The sequence below is a fragment of the Trachurus japonicus genome, chromosome 13 (assembly GCF_045865225.1).
Source record: "Trachurus japonicus isolate A0001 chromosome 13, Traja_1.0".
NCBI classification, from domain to species: domain Eukaryota; kingdom Metazoa; phylum Chordata; class Actinopteri; order Carangiformes; family Carangidae; genus Trachurus; species Trachurus japonicus.
The window spans coordinates 40,564,489-40,582,558 of record NC_140919.1 but is presented as its reverse complement, the minus strand read 5'-3'; the positions used below and the strand labels follow the sequence as shown (position 1 = coordinate 40,582,558).

Below are 18,070 nucleotides of genomic sequence, written 5' to 3'. Positions count from 1 at the left end.
ATTTACTCAATACAACCATTTTGAGGAGGGGTGTTAGTGTTAACATTCATTTCCAGCACCACTACTGAAGAGCAATGACTTGCTACCTAGTTGGTTGAATGTGAGTGTCTCCTTTAGGATGTTTCTGTGCATGGTTTACTAATCTGTTTCAACATGGATGTTGTCTTTGACAAGAGTGTCACAGTATGATGAAGTTCTGTAGCTTATTTGATCATATTTCACATGGAGTAGTTTGAAATGTGTGTGGTAGAGCCACTAAGCTAAAATGAGAACAACAGCTCTCTGTTTTTTGTAAAAAAAAAACAAAACAGACATGCTTCATTTCTCCAGTAGTGACGGCAGGAGCCAGTGGATGCAGTCAGCTGGTTTTACTTGAAAGCGTTCTTAGTTAGTCCCCGGGTTTATCAGAGGTTTATTTGAATACATTCATCCCTGCAGCCAGCCTCCACTCAGGGCTTTCAGCAATGGCCACACTGCCATATCAAGTGTGTTTTTGTAGATGTTGTTGTTTGTTTCTTTTAGTTTGTTAAAGTAATGAGAGGATTGTTAGAGCTGCTTCCATAAAAGGAGCAAAAATAGTCCTGGCAACGAGACAGCCCCTTTATTATTATTATGTCAACAGACAATGAGAGTGAGATGTGTGGCGGTCTGTGGGACGGCCGTACACATCGCCCTCCTTCCTTGAGCTGGCGGTTGCACAGAGGTTTATCTTCTGGACAGTTTGCCCACCAGCTAGATGACTGGTCGTTACTGACCAGCTGCCAACAGCAGCTGCCGGTCAACCTCCAAATGACCACTCTGACACACTGTTTGGATAAACACTTGTAATTTCTGATAAAAAACAACAAAAACACTTGATAATGCTGCACTGTTCACAAGCTGCTGAGGCTAAATTTAGCAACAAGTTATTGTGCAGCGGTTGCCAAGTGCTAGCTTTTAGAGAATTGAAAGGTTTGATAGGAGCATGATTCATATACTTGGCAACAATATCTGGTTCTCTGTACATACAGTCTGAATTTAGAGCCATGGTAATTTAAATTACTAACTTGTTTGCATGAAGCTAATGCCCTGGGAGAGATTGACATCATGTCATGTCAAATCTTGTTCGGTGCCAAGTGGGACTTGGTTTTACTGTCCTGCTTCCACATGCTGTCCCTCTGTCCGTTGGCTGCATGCTGGCTCACTCTGTCATGCTGGCTCTGCTCACTAAGGAGTCTTCCATCGGATAATGATCAGTTTACAAGGTATCAGGTGTCTTGAAAGTCTAAAAAGCATTGGTTGTTCTGAAAAGACATGAGAAGCTTATATCATACTGTAGTGTTAGGGTTAGGCAACATTATGTGTGAGATGTTTTTCATTTTAGCAACTAAAAACATACAGTTACGTTGTTCCTGACCTATGTGGCCCTCACACTATTATTTCTATGTTCATAATTTATCTATTTCTTGCTGTTTATTTGGGTCATGTTGCTGCTGCACACTGATACGTGTCAGTGTCAGTCACACGCACACAGCTAGTTGACCACAAGTAACGATCAGATATGGCCACTGGCCCGTAGCCGTGCTCGGCTGGTACAGTGATGGCCGTCCAACTTGTACCGTCCATGCCTGTTAGCCTGTTTTGCTGACGGCATGCCCCTGGCACAGCAGCAGTTATCTTCAGTCTAATGCATTAATAATGTCATACTATGACTAACAAGCTTATCATGTTCATAGTTTACTGATAAAACCGCCTTATGTAACTTTCATTTGAATACAAGTTATCTCGGGTATAAAATCACATTAACTTGACTTTGTGAAAACAGCCTGTTAATGAATACATGAAGGTAATGTGATGAACGTAGACAGTGTTCAAGTTAAGCTCATAAAATATCTTATTGCTGCAGATTAATTGTCAAAACTGTTCAGTCTGCTGACCTCTATTAAATTTCATTAACGTGTCTTACAAACCTTTAAATGTAATAGTACCTGACCAAAGCCTAGGATGAAGGTCTGGACATTTAATTGGCATTGGAAGTTGTTTGTTTTTTTACCATTATGTGATCATGGTCCTAGTTTTTGTACAGATGCAATCCTCCCATCTGTGCATGCTGCTGCTCTGCTGTGCTAATAGAATATGCTTTTATTTTAACATCCACAGAGAAAGCCGTTGTTTTACCAGCAGTGAAACTGACTAATAAAGGTTAGCTGATTGTTACCGGCATGACTGACACACACCTCTAACAGGTCGTAATGGCTGCAGATAGAAAGCTGAGTCTGATGTTCACTCTGTTTCAGTCAGTGATGAAGCTCTGTGGAGGATTTCTATCAGGGAGCTTTATGCAGGACAACCATTCACACCAACTGGAGATAATTTACAGAGTATTCAGCCTTTTAGTCCCGTTGGTGAAAAGAAGTCTCTATCTCCCTGTTGAGGTTTCTTGTAACTAATGTTTTAAAAGCATTTTCCACCTTCTGATGAACAGGCTCATTACAGCGTTGCATCATTAATGTTTATCTTTCCCACGTGTATTAGTAAACTACAAAGGAATACATCTGAAACAACAATAGTCATTTCATAATTGACCTAATTCAAAATGATGTTAGTCACACAGCACACAAGACTTTGATGTCTCTTCATAAGGACTAGTGCAGCTTTGTCTTTATTCTAGGGGTCAGTTCAACCTGTCAGAATTGCTCTGTGTAGTTTAACAACAGACACAGTCAAGTGTGGTTGTCATGTAACGTTCCTGGGACACAGGTGATATGGTAGGTAGGATGAAGTCACTCCAGATTCCAGCTGCTTGAGACACTTGGTTTTGAAAGAGCATGATGACGTAGAGATGCTAACAGAGCGTGAGCTGTCAAACCATGGTATGTGTTGAGACGAGCCGCCGTGACACCGTTCTTCACACTCTTGACCCCTGACTTAAGGTGTTTGTCTTGTCTTCCTCCTGCTCTGGATTCCTGAAGGGTGTGTTTTCTTTGTTCAGACATACAAGTGCTGATTATTCAGAAATGTCATACACATACCATTTGTCATATTTGGCATGTTAAGTTACTGTAAAGTTGTTGACTTGTTGTTGCCCAGTTGGCCAGCTTCTGTGTTTTTACATGTAGCCTACTCTGCAAATTGAGTTTGTTACAAGGTGTAATACCATCTAAAGGAAAGAAAATGACTGTGGTGTTTACTAACATGGTTTTCCTGATTCAGTTAGTTGAAAAATGCTGTGTTTTCTTTTTGCTCAACCTAATAAACACATAGACCGTGGATGTGGTTCATTACAGTTTAGACTTGATAGAGTCAGATAACCTGTTGGTACCGGAAATGAAATTGACATCACTAATTCACAGTTCATGAGGACACACATACCCGTTATTGACCGTCACCCGGTAGAGTTATTGATGCACAATGGTGCAGCCCCCCCCCTTCACTCAAGTTTTGTTTTTGTGATTGTGCAAACATGAAGCCAGGAGTGAGATTGGCAGAGAGGGGAGTCGTCCACATGAATGGATATATACAGCGATGACAGTGGCAGCAGTAGATGATTTTATTTCACACATGATAACATTGGTAAAGGTTAACTTTTGTAAAGGTTGGACTGGTGCTGCTCACTTCCACAGCTCACACTAGTTGGGATGTTCAGTGGTCTTCTATTATCAATGACACGGGTATTGAAAGTAGCTGTGTCAACGTCCTTCATGAGCGATAGGAAGAGGAGAGGAAGCAGTTTTGTAACCGGTCTTTCCTCTTCAAACTTGGCACACGCTACGTCATTGGCACATGTTGGACTCACGGTGCACTTCGGTGTGATCAGGGATTTACATCTTGTGAAGAAGTTTCTCTTTTGCCGTGTTCAGTGGTTCAGCTGGGTGTGTGGGTCACCAAAGTGACGGTTTAGCTTGTTTCATGAGTGCACAGTGTGTGTGTGGAAGTGAAGCAGGACAGAGCGCAGGTAGTCAGACCAACTGAGCCAGTGATGGGAAAAAATGCTCTCAACTACAATGCTGCACATGTAGAGCATCCAAACTGCCTTGTTAACAACCAAAAACACCTGCATGTGTGTGACCATGAACTCAAACACACTCTAAACTTTTGTTGCATGCACAGACATGATGGTCGTAGTCTGGAGCCCTTATTCAGGGTTCTTACGGATCCTTAAAAAGTCTTAAAAGGCATTGAATTCATTAATCTAAAAACAAGGCCTTAATTGGCATTAAAATGTCTTAAATCAAATTTTCAAAGTCTTAAAAATGTTAACACATGGTAAGTGGGATTTTATGGTTGTAATTAGTCTCAAATCTCAAAATAATTGGTAACAATCCGACATAGAGAAGTTAGCGGCGGCCGTCAGCGCTAAATTTCTCACCGCCACCAGCTCCCGAGTCAATGTTTTTTTTTTCCAGACTTTTTATGCATTTATTTTGAAAGGACAGCTGGAAAGAGACAAAATCCAATGTTCATGTAGCAGTCACTTTACCTTGGATCACATAGGAAAGTGGGTAAAATTGTCCCTAACCCTATGTAATTGATGTGGAGTTTTTTTTTCTTTTTTCTGCATTTGTGTTTATTATGAAGTCGGTCTTAAATTTCATTTCAAGTGGCTTTAAAAAAGTCTTAAAAAGTCTTAAATTTAACTTGGCTTAAGCTGTAGGAACCCTGTTATTAATGAAAAGGGTTGGATGCTTTAAGAAACATTTTGTGTGCAGAGTTTTAGAAAGAGTCAGTTTTAGCTGTAGTGTCCCTGAGCCAAGGCCAGGTTGTTAGGTATTGTTCTTCAACCACCAGCACACCGTTGTCCATCCATACACAGTCAGAAGTCAGGGCACATCTGGAAGACTGACAGGTGGTGACGTCATGGTCCAGAGGTTGGCTGTCGGCAGCGTACGGTTGCTTTCTGTTCAGTTGTTCTGGCTAATCGTCATGGCTACACTAGTGGGCCCTTCTCTGTGCAGCACATCTCATGTTGAACACACACCGTCGCCTGTACAGGTGTGTGTCTAATGGACATGTACGCCGTGTTGTTTCTCTGCAGAAGGAAACTGGCTCTACTTGTACCTTTTGTTTAGCGGCCCAGGCAGCCGAGGTTTAGTCAGGCTGGTCCCATTAGACTAAGAGGCTTATTGTAGCTCATAGTTAGTGTTTCTAGTGCCTGTTTTGGTGAAGTGCTTGTCAAGATTGTGATATTGTGTCAAATAGGGGTGGGCGATGAGGCAAAAATATCATATCACGATTTTTTTAAAATGAAGTCACGATTTCGATTTCATCACGATCTTAAATCGAAAAAAGGAAAAATAGACAATTTAAGCCAAAGAACCTTTCTGAACAGATTTTAATCTAAATAGTTGCAGTTTTGCCAACATGTGCAAACAACGTAAACATAGTAAAAGGTAAACAACAACACTCTGATAAAGTGGACTCTTGCAACATAAAAGGTAGCTTTCAATTAACATGAAAGTAAAATATCAATGAAGACATTACTGTTTTATTCAACACAGTCATTTTAACAGGATTTTAAGTATCAAAACACTAAATAGCTGATTGAAAAGGGTCAAATAAAAATATAAACTAAAGTAACTGTTGTTATCTCTTCTAGCAAACTTTGCAAATGTCCTTTGTTTGCGCTTTGCAGCATAGAACTGCAGTTTATAGAATGAGCCCCAGACGATCCTACGATCTCTGCACTTTGGCAGATCGTCTACACGCTCTAATCCTTCACGATCTAATATCACCATATCGCCCAGCCCTAGTGTCAAAACAGACTTCATGGGATCATTGTTTGCCATATTGCACATGTAGGTTGTGGACATAGATCAGAGGACTGGTGCTGAAAAGCAAATGAGGGAGAGTATGTTATGGAAAGTAGGTGGCTTTTTTAATATTAGAGAGATGGGTTTATGCTGTCTTTTATTTGCTTGTTGCAGCGTGCTGTTGAAACTTCATTCTCCTCCTGGTAGAACATACAATACATGTATTTTTTTCCTTTGCTTCTATTTTCCCCCCATTTCTGACAGATAGTTCAGCCATTTTGTCTGTGTGTAAACTGGTGCAGACATGCAGCACTCCTGGCCTATAAACATTTTCATCCCCACCCATTCTTCATGTTATCTGTCATGCATACCTAATGCTGACTTTCTCCCTCTCTCTCTCTCTCTCTCCTTTTCAGATGCAGTGTAGACTTGGCTGGTGACTGGTTTGCAGGCTCTCCACTTCACTCGTCCCCGGAGTCAGCTGGTCGGGGAGCAGATTCCTGCACTCCCCCCCTCTTCCCAGTCCGAGTCTTTGTGTAGACAGAACCAACCGCCCGTCATTGGAGTACACGGCACGTCCTCGTCCGCGTTGCCTGGTTCTGCACAGCTCACCTCCTGACTGAGGAGAGCGCAGCAGCTGCACACGATTCACCTTCGACCACCTGATCCCTCCCGGCCCCACCCACACGTCGCCATGGTGCTGTCACAACGGCAACGAGATGAGCTGTAAGTTACCTGCACACCTTTCACAACACGCGGTCACATCGTCGCACAAATGATGTGATGAGATGATGAGAAACTAAAAGAGAGTAAAGAGTGTTTTCATGTTTTGGTGTAGTCGGGTTGTTTCTGGGGTGGTGAGTCGATGTCTTTTCCCCAGCCAATGACAGATCACAGGTGAAGGTGTGTGTGTGTGTGTGTGCTGATCAGGGGTCAGTCCTGACCACTGCTGGCAGGGGCAGAAGCCCTCCACTACCAATCCTCATCACAGTCTGTGATTTCTTTTTTAAGTGACGGCTGTTTTTCAGTCGCTGATTGAAAACGATGGCCTCACGGTACCGCTCATCTGTGTGTGTTAGGGATGCAAACAATTAATCGACTATCGATTAATTGTCGATAAGAATTTAATCGATTAAATTAAATTACTTGCAATTAATCGTTCCTTTTCAATGGGAGTTTTACTGTGAAATGTAAACAAGCAAAGCCGACATAATGTAGCAGATCTCTGTGTAAACTTGTGCAGCGCTGCGCACTGCAGCACACAAGGGAGAGAGGGAGAGGAGGTGAAAAGAGACAACACTGTTACCTGTTGTAGCTATACGGGACTCAGGCTGTACCATCGCTAACACACAGACGACCAGTGAGTAACGAGTCAAAAAGCCGCCGACACGGAGCTGCCTGAGGAGTTGTAATGCAGCCTGAACGCAGCTCAAACCGACCCGGTGCCTCAGCACGGCGGACAAGCTTTGATAAACACACCGGATCCGCGCTGGTTTACAGTATCCTACCGTAGTTTAGCCGGTCGCTACCGGAGCTTAATTTAAAAAAAAAAAAAAGAAAAGAAAAAAAAAGCGCTCGTTGCGGTGCCGCGGAGAACAGCGCGTGTGTCCAAGCTGTGTTGGTTTATGTAACTTGAGGGGACAAATGAACCACATGTTTATTGTCATGCATTGCTGACCTGGGCATTGTTTCTCAATAAATTAGAAAACCCTTTCCTATCATTCCCCTTTTCCCTGCATGGTTGAAGGAGACTGGCTCGCATCCACGCTCCCACTCCCTCCTGCGCCGACATGTCACCTTAAGTCACATAAACCAGTACGGGTGTGTGGACACAATATTGTTGTCAGCGCGACAGCGCCTCATCACCGCTGGTGTTAAAAGGCTCCGTTCTTTCTGCAGTCAGGTTAAAGCGCACATCCGCTGTGTTGGTAAACAAATAATCCCTCTATATCAACGGAGGCAGCCGTGCTTGAGCAGCTTGGGTTGGAGGTGGTGTGAGTGCGGGCCAGGGTACGGAACAACAACTGGCCCGTGTGAGTGCGTCCTTATTTGTGGCCGCTGCAGCGCCACACGGGCTTTGCCTTTCAGCAATCAAGCGCTGTTTTCGTCTTTGTTAATAACAATAACAGCAACAGCTGTCGGCAGCTGAGATCGCTGTGCCGTCACCATAGAAACGCAAGACGCATTACGGCTCATTCGCAAAATACCTTTCAATGGAAACACCCGCAAATAGCAATTGCACTTTTTCGAAGTTTCAGAAATATCGCTTTTATTTTGCGAAAATCTGTAATGGAAACGCAGCGGTGTCTCTCATCTCATCTCATTATGATAGGACTTCAACCTCAGAGCTCTCTGTCCCAAATAACGTGCTACTTAAACATTTTCATTGTGCTGTGCTCTTAAAATAAATTAACAAATACTAGTGTAAAGTCCATAAGGAATTTTCCCCTTAAATTTAGGTTCTCAGGAAAATCGCCGCTTATCAATTAATCGATCATCGATCGATAAGGTCTATCAACTATCGATTAATGAATTACTCGATAATTTGCATCCCTAGTGTGTGTGTTTTTTTAGTTTTATTTTATTTTGTTTAAAGCAGAAGTAAGCAATATTTTTGTGTTAATATAAGTCTTAAATAGTTGTATCTTCCGACAGCAATCACTTCAAAAGAGTGTTTGGACTGAAACACGGGTCTCTCCATCCCTCTGCTCTGCTCTGAGCCGAGGAGAAAACTTTTCTCGTATCCTACAACCTTTATCCAATGAGGAGAGAGAACGGCATGAAGGGCTGTGTGTGCAGCCAAGGGATGCGCCTGAATGTGGTGACGTAGGGACGAGGACTGTTATGGTGCGTTCAAGGCAACTCGTATTTTTCCGACCTGTGAAGTCATACCAGTTCGATCTGGTACGAGTTCACGGGTCAGAAGTTACGAGTGGCCGTTATAGTGACTTTCACCGGTAAAACAGGTCGGAGAAACACGAGTGGGTTGCCTGGAACGCTACAAAGTCGTAAGTTGTGACTTGAAGCTGTAATTTACGGTTTCAAAAGCCTGCCTGGAACGCAGCATTAGCCAAAACGACCGGATCGCTTACTTCTGCTTTAATAAGGGACAGTGTGCAATGACATTAATCATTTGCAGACAATGAAGAGATGGTTGCACCAGATTTAGCTCCCAGCTAATTTCCATCTGCAGACCCCAACATATAACATATAAAAATTGGGGTGCACAATATGCAAAAGAACAAAAAACATTGCAATTTCAGATGTTTGGGCATCGGACTTTGGTCTTTGCACCTGGTCTGGATAGTTGAATGAACTATGCAGCCCTACCTGCTTTATGCTTGGCGTGTTGGTGTCCACTCTTCTCCTCACTCTGACTTTCTTGTTGACGTGTAGTGACAGGCCTCGTTACTGTGGCTCTCATCTGGTTGAGAATGTGGGTCAAATGAGCAGAGGTACTGTTGTGTTGATCTGAACCAGATGTTCCTTAAAGCCCAATGACATGAGCGCCAGTCATAGTACCAGAGAGAATGGTGACTGATTTATGTATCCATGCCCAAACAAATTATATTTCGGTAATAGTTTGAAAGCCTGAGCATTGCCTCCTGTAAAAATGGTCCTTTTACGAGAGAAGACAACCTCTTTACTTCCAGGGAACAATGTGTATTGAGGGAAGGGAACTGATTCAAACAAGGAAATTGATTATCTATTCCCCTTGGCACCTCTCAAGAAGACTGAAAGACGTATCTCCAATGAGGTCTTGTCTCCACCTTCGATACCTACTCCCGAAGACATAGTATTTTGCCCCTTTGTTTCCTAACAAGCCTGGAGTGTAAAGTACATGCAAGGAAACCAACAGGGTTGCAGGATGTTGCGCCAGGCTGCATGGACCGGCTCAGTGAAAACCATCAGTCCACAGGGAAACCCAACATGTCCTGAATCTGCCTACAAAACCAGAGAAAGATCTGCCCCTGTGCTGTGCTGTGCTGTGTGTTTACATTGATCAAGTGTCAAAAGTGAGAGTGGCTATGATGATTGTGGAAACCGTAATTTGGCTGTGTGTCTGAGTCTGTGGGCTCAGTAATTAACCCCTGAGGCGAGAGATAAAAAGATAAGACATCTCAATGTGAGACACAAGGTCATGAGAGTGGGATGAGATGATCTGGTTGAGCTTCTCCGCTTCACTTCTGAAACACGGTCAAACTGCATGTTTTAAAAAGCAGCCAATCGACTGGCAGCGAGACGAAGGACCCCGTCGACCGTCATTGTTGTCACTGTCTTGCGCTGACAAACGCATCAACGCTCACATGACAAGGCTCTTAACATTCCCAACAGTGTCTCTGTGTTTTTAGATCAGCTCTGTGGGAGGGGTCTGTTGTTATGGAGAGGTCTATTGGAATGCTAATCTTTCCTGCTATTTGCCATTCAGAAGAAGCTGCCAGGACCCCCCGCACACCCCTCTTTTCTCCTCGGTTGCACAAGTCTCTGCCCCCATAGTTTACAGGAAACTGATGTGGGACCAGTCGAGTCACACTCAGGCATCTGTTGCATTCCTCTCAGTGGGAGCTCTCACCGTGTTAGAAAGTTGTAAGGTGTCTGTAAGATCCTTGTTCCTAACCTGCAGCCTCATGCAAGTGAAGCTCACGAGGACCTTCTGGGAAACTCAGCAGCTGAGGGAGTGATTCCTGGAAGTAGTGAACAGTTCATCAGCAGCTATCAGCACTTACTTTTCATTGAGCCCACCCCCTTCCTTTTCCACAGCATTGTTTACCATCACAGGGCGAATAAATGGATTTTGTTCCCGTAGCAGGTTCTCTTTGCCTCTGCCACGACTTTGAATCTGCAACTGTCAGAAGCAATCAAGTAACAGTAGGAAACTGAGGCCCCGTCCAGACGAATACGCGGCTTCACCGAATCCGATCTTTTTCTTAATCGTTTTGAAAAAAATCTCCGTAAACACGGCATCGTTTTCAGAAATATCTGCGTCCACACGGATCACCTGAAAACGACCCAAAACGCTGTAGTACCTACATACTGCAGGCGTGTGTGTGGAGCGTGTGTGTCGCTGCAGCGCTGCCTGCATCACATAAACACTTAAAACAGCTGAAGAAGACGGGTCCCCGCTGTAATTCAATAGAAGAAGTTCCCCGCTGTATTCAAACTCAAACATGGATTAAATGTTGACAGGGCGTCGTGTCAGAGTAAATATTACAATCAGTGATGATTAAACAGGTGTGATTCAGCCGCAGCGACGCGACGTTAGTCGGCCGTTGTTGTTGTTACGTCCATAGACTGTCAGTGTGTAGCAGCTGCAGCGGTGTGTGTGTGTGTGTGTATGTCTCAGGTTACAGGTAGAGCGGCGGGGGGCATGACATCATCGTTTCAGAAAAAATCCGTATTGGCCGTCCAGACGAAAACGCTGGGGCGGCGTTTTCAAATTTTCCCACTCTGGGACCCGTTTTCAAAAAATACCGTTTCACCCCCCGAAAACGCCGGATTCGTGTGGACGCGAGGCCGATCCGATAAAGTATTTATCCGGATTCGAAAAAAACGGATTCGTCTGGACGGGGCCTGAATTGTTACTACTCTCTGTGATACAAACACTCAGATCCTTCACAGAGGCAGAAGTGTTGAGTCCTAATCACATGCAGCTTTATAGTCGAAATATTATCAGCCATATAGAACTTGTATGAAAAGTCATATCTCAGCCGTTCTTGTTACAACAGACATTTGCCACTGCGTCGGTGCATAATTTTACTTTAATTTGATATTAACCAGTTTGGTCCAGTCGGTTACAACTAAGGGCTCAGAGTCCCTCATAGTGTCACCACATACATTTGATGGCTAATGATAAAAGATTGAGGATAAAGGGAAAAGTCAAACAAACACAGTAGTGGATGGTAGTGGAATAGTGGATAATCTGAACACTCAGTATCATTATTATTATTATTATTATTATTATTATTATTAAAGCACAAAACAAGAGAAGACAGTTTGTCCTTCCTTGTTGTTTTTGTCTTTCCAGGTCCCCAATGTGGACGAACACATTTTCAAAAGAGACATAATCTTTGTCCCCTAAACTGGGATTTTTGTCAGCAGCACCGCAGTCAGATGTTGCGATGGTGCAGCATCTTCACAACAGCTCTATCTTTATGAGCATAGCCAATGAAAAGCGCATTTGTGTTTGTTTCCAGGGTCAGGGGACTCGTCCCCGCTGGCCTGCAGTAAAAATAGATACAGAGCACAAACTATCTGCTCCCCTGGAAGACCTGAGGGCACCCATGTGCAGATGGGCCTTCGCTTTGAACTTTCTTTTTGCTGCACAAAGAAAATCCCTTCGGCCTCCACCATGTCTTAGGCTACAAGCTGGTTCATGTGATTTTTGTCCTTTTTCCATCGTCCCCTGGCTGTGAATGTGATGACATAACAGATTAAATGCCTAGACCTCTGTGTTTAGATCCCTCCTACGTTTTTCTTATTTCCTTCTGTTGCACCTTTTTCCTTTTGCTGAAATATTTTTCTAGGGCTGGGCGATATTAAAAAAAAAAGTATATTGATAAAAAAGTTATTTTGAATTTATTGATAATTTCTTATGTATTTGTGCTGCGTTTTATGCTTAATGGCCTACTGTAAATAAAGACCACAACCACAACCTTCAACTCAGAGGAGCTAACTAACTAATTCACATTTGCCTTTGTGAATTAACTGACATATGCTGGTCCGACGAGGAATCATCGTTTACTTGTAGAAGGATGTTGTTGTTGTGCCGACGCTTCAAGGATACAAGTGTAGAGGGTTTTTTTTAATTGCCCATTTATTCAGCTTGGGTGGTGGGCCAAACTCTTACAATGTTTTCTTTTAAAGTATATTTTTGGGCTTTTTCACCTTTAATGGATAGTATAGGTGAGAGAGAGAGAGAGAGACAGGAAATGGGAGGCAGAGAGAGGGGGAATGACATGCAGCAAAGGACCGTCTGAGTCTGGGTTTGATACATAATAATAACATATACATAATGTTGAGGTAATAAACCCTGTGTATGTTTCTGCTCCTGGTTGGGAGGCAGAGTACGCCTGGGTCAGCGTTTGTGATTGGCTGTAAGGACGTAACGACTTGATCGGCTTATGAAACTGATCGTTATGTGTTTAGCGATGGATATATGGATGGATATGTATCATCGTCAAATTATCACCCTGCCCTGTATTTTTCTCTATCTATTTGTAATCAATACCAAATGATTAAAGCAGAAGTAAGCAATCCGGTCGTTTTCACTAATGCTGCGTTCCAGGCAGGCTTTTGAAACCGTAAATTACAGCTTCAAGTCACGACTTACGACTTTGTAGCGTTCCAGGCAACCCACTCGTGTTTCTCCGACCTGTTTTACCTGTGAAAGTCACTATAACGGCCACTCGTAACTTCTGACCCGTGAAGTCGTACCAGATCGAACTGGTACGACTTCACAGGTCGGAAAAACACGAGTTACGAGTTGCCTTGAACGCACCATAACGTCTTGTCAGCCGATGGAGTTAGCAGCCCCCGCCCTCGTCATGGATCTATTGGTCCTCGTCCCTACGTCACCACATTCAGGTGCATCCCTTGGCTGCACACACAGAGAGGACTGCCCCTTTATGCCGTTCTCTCTCCTCATTGGATAAAGGTTGTAGGATACAAGGAAAGTTTTCTCCTGGGCTCAGAGCAGAGCAGAGTGATTGACAGACCCGTGTTTCAGTCCAAACTAGGGCTGGGTAAAAAAATCGATTTAATCGATTTTGAATCGATTTCATTTAAATTTTGTAATATCGATTCAGAGGGCATGAGATCGATTTTTTTCCCCCGTTAGTCTCGTGCGTGATGAAGCAGCGGCGCGGTTACGTCTGACGCTCTGACTCAGTAACTACGAGCGGAGTTTCTTTCTTCCTCTTTGTAACTGTGCAATGTAGCTATTGCTGTGTTTGATATGATTAAAAACCAAACCAAACTACGAGCGGAGATCACGTCAGCTCAGGTGATCTGCAGGTTATTGTTTCACTAGAGCGCTCCGACGCTGTGTGTGTCTGTGTGTGGCAGCGGTGAAGCGCTGACACACACACAGACATCTACAGGAACCGCATGTTCTTCAAGCCGCAGGTGAGCGTATTACCGCAGAATAAAGGACACGAGCAGCTCCGTGTTTTCACAGTGCGACTTTTCTCCTCCACTTTATGACCGTCGGATCATAACACATGACGCCCGGACTCTGGAGATAGGCGACGTGACCGGGCCGGACTCGTCACAGGAACCGCTCCACACATTCACTGTCACTTTATTTACCATGGGCTCCGTTTCTACACATTTCCTCCCTCAAGAGGGAGGGAGGGAGCTTTAGCTGCTGCAGACTTGATTTGAGACACTTTGTACTTAAAGAAACAATGCCTTAATTATAAATTAATTAATTAATGCAATTTGCAGTGATGGAATGTTGCAGTTCAAGTTCACTTTCACTTGCAATTCCTTTCTAATTTCAAAATTGCCCTTTTGAGACTTGGGACAGTTTTATTTACAGTTCAAGTTTATACTGTCAAATTTAGTTAAGTTAACACTTAAAAGCTGAATCGTCTATGGTGAAAAGAAAAAAATAAAGAACATTGTATTTTGTAACAGAGTTGAGCCATTTTCATTTTTTAAGAGGAGATTGAATCGATTCTAATGAAATCGAATCGAATCGAATCGAATCGTGATTAATCGATTTAGAACCTTAGGAATCGAAATCGAATCGATTCAGGAAATTGGCCACAATACCCAGCCCTAGTCCAAACACTCTATGTAAGTGATTGCTGTCGGAAGATACAACTATTTAACACTTATATTAACACAAATATATCGCTTACTTCTGCTTTTAAAGTAAAAATTTGAATAAATTTGAAATGCATTGCATTTGCATAATCCAATGTATTATGTCACTTGGTCACTACTAGTTGAAGCACCTTTAGTAGTTATTACAACTTCAGGTCTTCTTGAGTCTGAGGTGAAGAGGTGTTTGTTTGTTTGAGCAACTCATTGGCCGTGTGCTTGGCTTCATGGTCCTGTCCAGTGACCGTGTGGTGCTGCAGAGATGGTCATTCTTCTGGAGGTTTCTCCATCATCCCCACGCAGGGTCTCTGGTGCTCAGCCAGGGTGACCATCAGGTTGTAGGTCACCTCTCTAATTAAGGCCCCTGCTCTTCCCCGACGGCTTGGTTTGGCCAGATGGCCGCTTCCTACATAGCAGATATGTGCTTTGAAACAATCTTGTCTGAGCTGTGCAGAATTCTTTCGGTTTTATTTATAATGAATCCCCCCCCTCCCCCCTCAGGAGTAGGGTTAGGGGTGCGCGATCGTAGCGGAAATAATGAAAGTAATGGGCAGGTTTCCAGGATGCCAAGTCGCCTATTCATTGTAATGTAACAACTGCCGATGAGAACCGGTGTCAAAAAGGAAAAAAGTAAGAAAAAAAACAATCGATCACAGACTTCATGATCGATTACCATGGCAACGAACTAAGCTTCGAATTTTTTGGGTCAGCCCTATCTGATACCAACAGCAACTTAACTTAATAAATCAAGAAAACAGTTTATGTGCAGCCACAATATTGTAAGATAAAAAAGGTATTTTTAAAAATAGACAGTATAAACAAGTAGTACAACAGTACATTAACTTAAAAAATCTAGAAATTAACAAATCTTTTAATACAACTTAAAAGTGCGGCCACAAGTTAAATGATTCCTTAGAAAAAAGCATTTAACAATAGTGGAACACCAAACTCAGCAGAGATGGTCACCACAGCCTTAATAACTTTATTAAAACCAGATATATTTCTAGGTATTTGTGACTCAGGAGAAATAATTAGATCGATTATAAATGTTTGTGTCTAGTTCCTCATCGGTGCCTGTCGGTCCTTGTTATCCTTTGTTTATCCAAGCTTGAGTTCTACACAAGCCCGTGGGTTTTAAGAAAGTCCACTTGACTGGTTAAAGCTCTGGCCTAAGCTCAATCAACAGAGCACCACCATCACCACGTGACACAAAGCATGTGTGTGTGCTACACACCCACTAGGAGGACAGTGTGTGATTATTTTGGATTTGTGTGTAGCCCAGACAGCTGTTTTTTTAAATATCTTTACTACAACCCTGACCCTTTACTCCTGATGCTCATATCGACTCATTGTTCATAGTTTGTGTTCAGTAAGAAGATCAGGAAGGGGCTTTGGCCTCCATAAGATCATAATGTGTTGGAGGTTCCCCCCTTTGAAGTGTTCTCTGGGCTGGAGGGTTGATCCACACTGCAGTGCTCTTGACTTATATAAAGACAGACTGCCCCCCCCTCACCCCCCACATCGTACCTGCCTCACATTGGAAGTAAGTGTGTTATGGTAATCTGTCTTAAAAGAGGCTTTGTGGTGAATGAAAGCTGATAAACCAAATGTTCTCTCAGATGATGTGGTTGTGTTGATTGTCTGGTTGATCTGGGCGCTGATACCTTCAGGTGACTCGTCTCATTAACCAGGGCCTGGGGCTCCTGCTCATCAATAAGGCAACAGTATTGGTAGATTGGCTACAGTTTTCACAGAGATCCAGCTGTAGCTGGCCGATTATGCAATCCTGTCATATGATTTTAGTGGAATGTCTTCGGTAACAAGTTGAGATGTTATCGGCTGTTCAGTACAAGAGCGAGGAATAAGCTTAACTTTTTGAGCCCTCCACCGGCCCACCACTTCACTGAATCTGCTCCTTATTCCTCCATCTTTCACACATTCAGCCTCTGAGCAGACATAGTGGTGTGTTTCAAGTAAAAGTAGACATAGTGGTTTGTTTCAAGTAAGACTAAGACCTTGTCCCACGTTAGCCACTTCTACTCGATTTTGACCCTCACACTTGGTTTTGCTCGTTCTGGTGTAGGGGTAGGGTGTCCCGATTCTTTTAAGAGCAAGTGGAAGTGCTTTTCAACCTTTAAAACTACCCCTTAAATCGGGGGAAAATCGGAGGCAGACTCCGAACATAGTGCAAGATGAAATTACCTTCGATACTTAACAATATCTTAACAATATCTCCTACGTCGTCACTACGCGTCACATAGGAGACCATGTCGGATACGCTAAGTGGTCTCTATTTCTAACACTTCTCACTTTATCACAGAGAAATTGGATTGGGCCTTGGTGTCAAGTTTGTTTGCAAGATAAAGCCTTTGTTTTCAGGCTCTGTCATACCATATTATCATGGTACAATATTATTGCCACATACAGTAAATGCGATTATATTATGGTTTATCAGCTTTTTTCAATTGAAAAATTATGTCACCAAATGAAAACTTGAACATCTGTTTTGTCTAATGAGATAAACATCTTAGTCTGTTCAGGTACTTGGTGTCTGTATATTGATACAGTATTACCATGCAACCCAACCCAACCCAACCCAACCCAACCTACTGTTAATGTGTAGATTAATCAGTTCCTTTGTTTGATTGAGTAGAAGCGCTGACATCTTAAGGTTCTTTAACTTATAAAGCTTTAGAAGATTCTGTCCTCTGTGATTTAACCTATAGCTTTAATTCATATCAGTTCTGAGAAACATCTCCTGCCTCCTTTAGGGAGAATTGAAAGAGAATTGAAAGAGTGACAAGAGAAGAGCTCTGGACGATATCTGGCTAAACTGAATGAGAGTTAGTTTTGTTATAGTTCTGAAAAGACGTCACACAGTGTGCAAGGTCAGCAAAACTGGGGTTGAAAGAAAGGTGAAATCAGATGTTTCTGTGTCATTTTTCCAGCAGTATAGCTGTGAGTGTGTGTATCTAGAGACAGTGGTCACCTCGCCACACAGCACTGGCCCGTTGTCCTCTGATGTTTGCCGTGTCTGTGATGATGGACAGATTTATCACACTGGGCTACGTCCTAACCAGCCAAGCAAAACTCCTACTTCTCTCCCATTTAGATATCTATTGAGGTGTCATATGTATGTGTTGGAATGTATGTTTTTATGTTTTTAACACCTAGACTGCAACCAAATTGCCCAAGTTGGGACAAATAAACTACTTGACTTGACTTGATTTAATCAGAGCATTTAGAGTCTGTAGTTCATCAGTGTCACGTGTGGTTATGTTCTTTGTCTAGCGTATCTTCAGTTGGAAGTATCATAATCTGTGCTTTAAGAAAAATTATGCTGTTTTTATCACTTAGACCAGTGTTGTTTTCGTTAACGATGACGATGACGAAATTATTTCGTTGACGCCCCTTTTTTTCATGACGATAACGAGACGGTGACCGCGGTGCGTTCAAAATGCATGACATTTCTGCTTATTGTGCGTGTAATCTGTCAATTAATATCAAAAAGTAGG

General features: G+C 42.9%; 1 protein-coding gene across 1 annotated transcript in view; it reads left to right on the top strand.

Moving 5' to 3' along the window:
* Nucleotides 1-18,070, top strand: part of LOC146976640 (lissencephaly-1 homolog) — a 49,709-nt gene that overhangs the window by 1,584 nt on the left and 30,055 nt on the right. Inside the window, exon 2 of the mRNA XM_085796563.1 lies at nucleotides 6,146-6,455. Coding sequence (XP_085652689.1) covers nucleotides 6,424-6,455 — 32 coding nt within the window. The 5' untranslated portion in view covers nucleotides 6,146-6,423. The remainder of the gene's footprint in view (nucleotides 1-6,145; nucleotides 6,456-18,070) is intronic.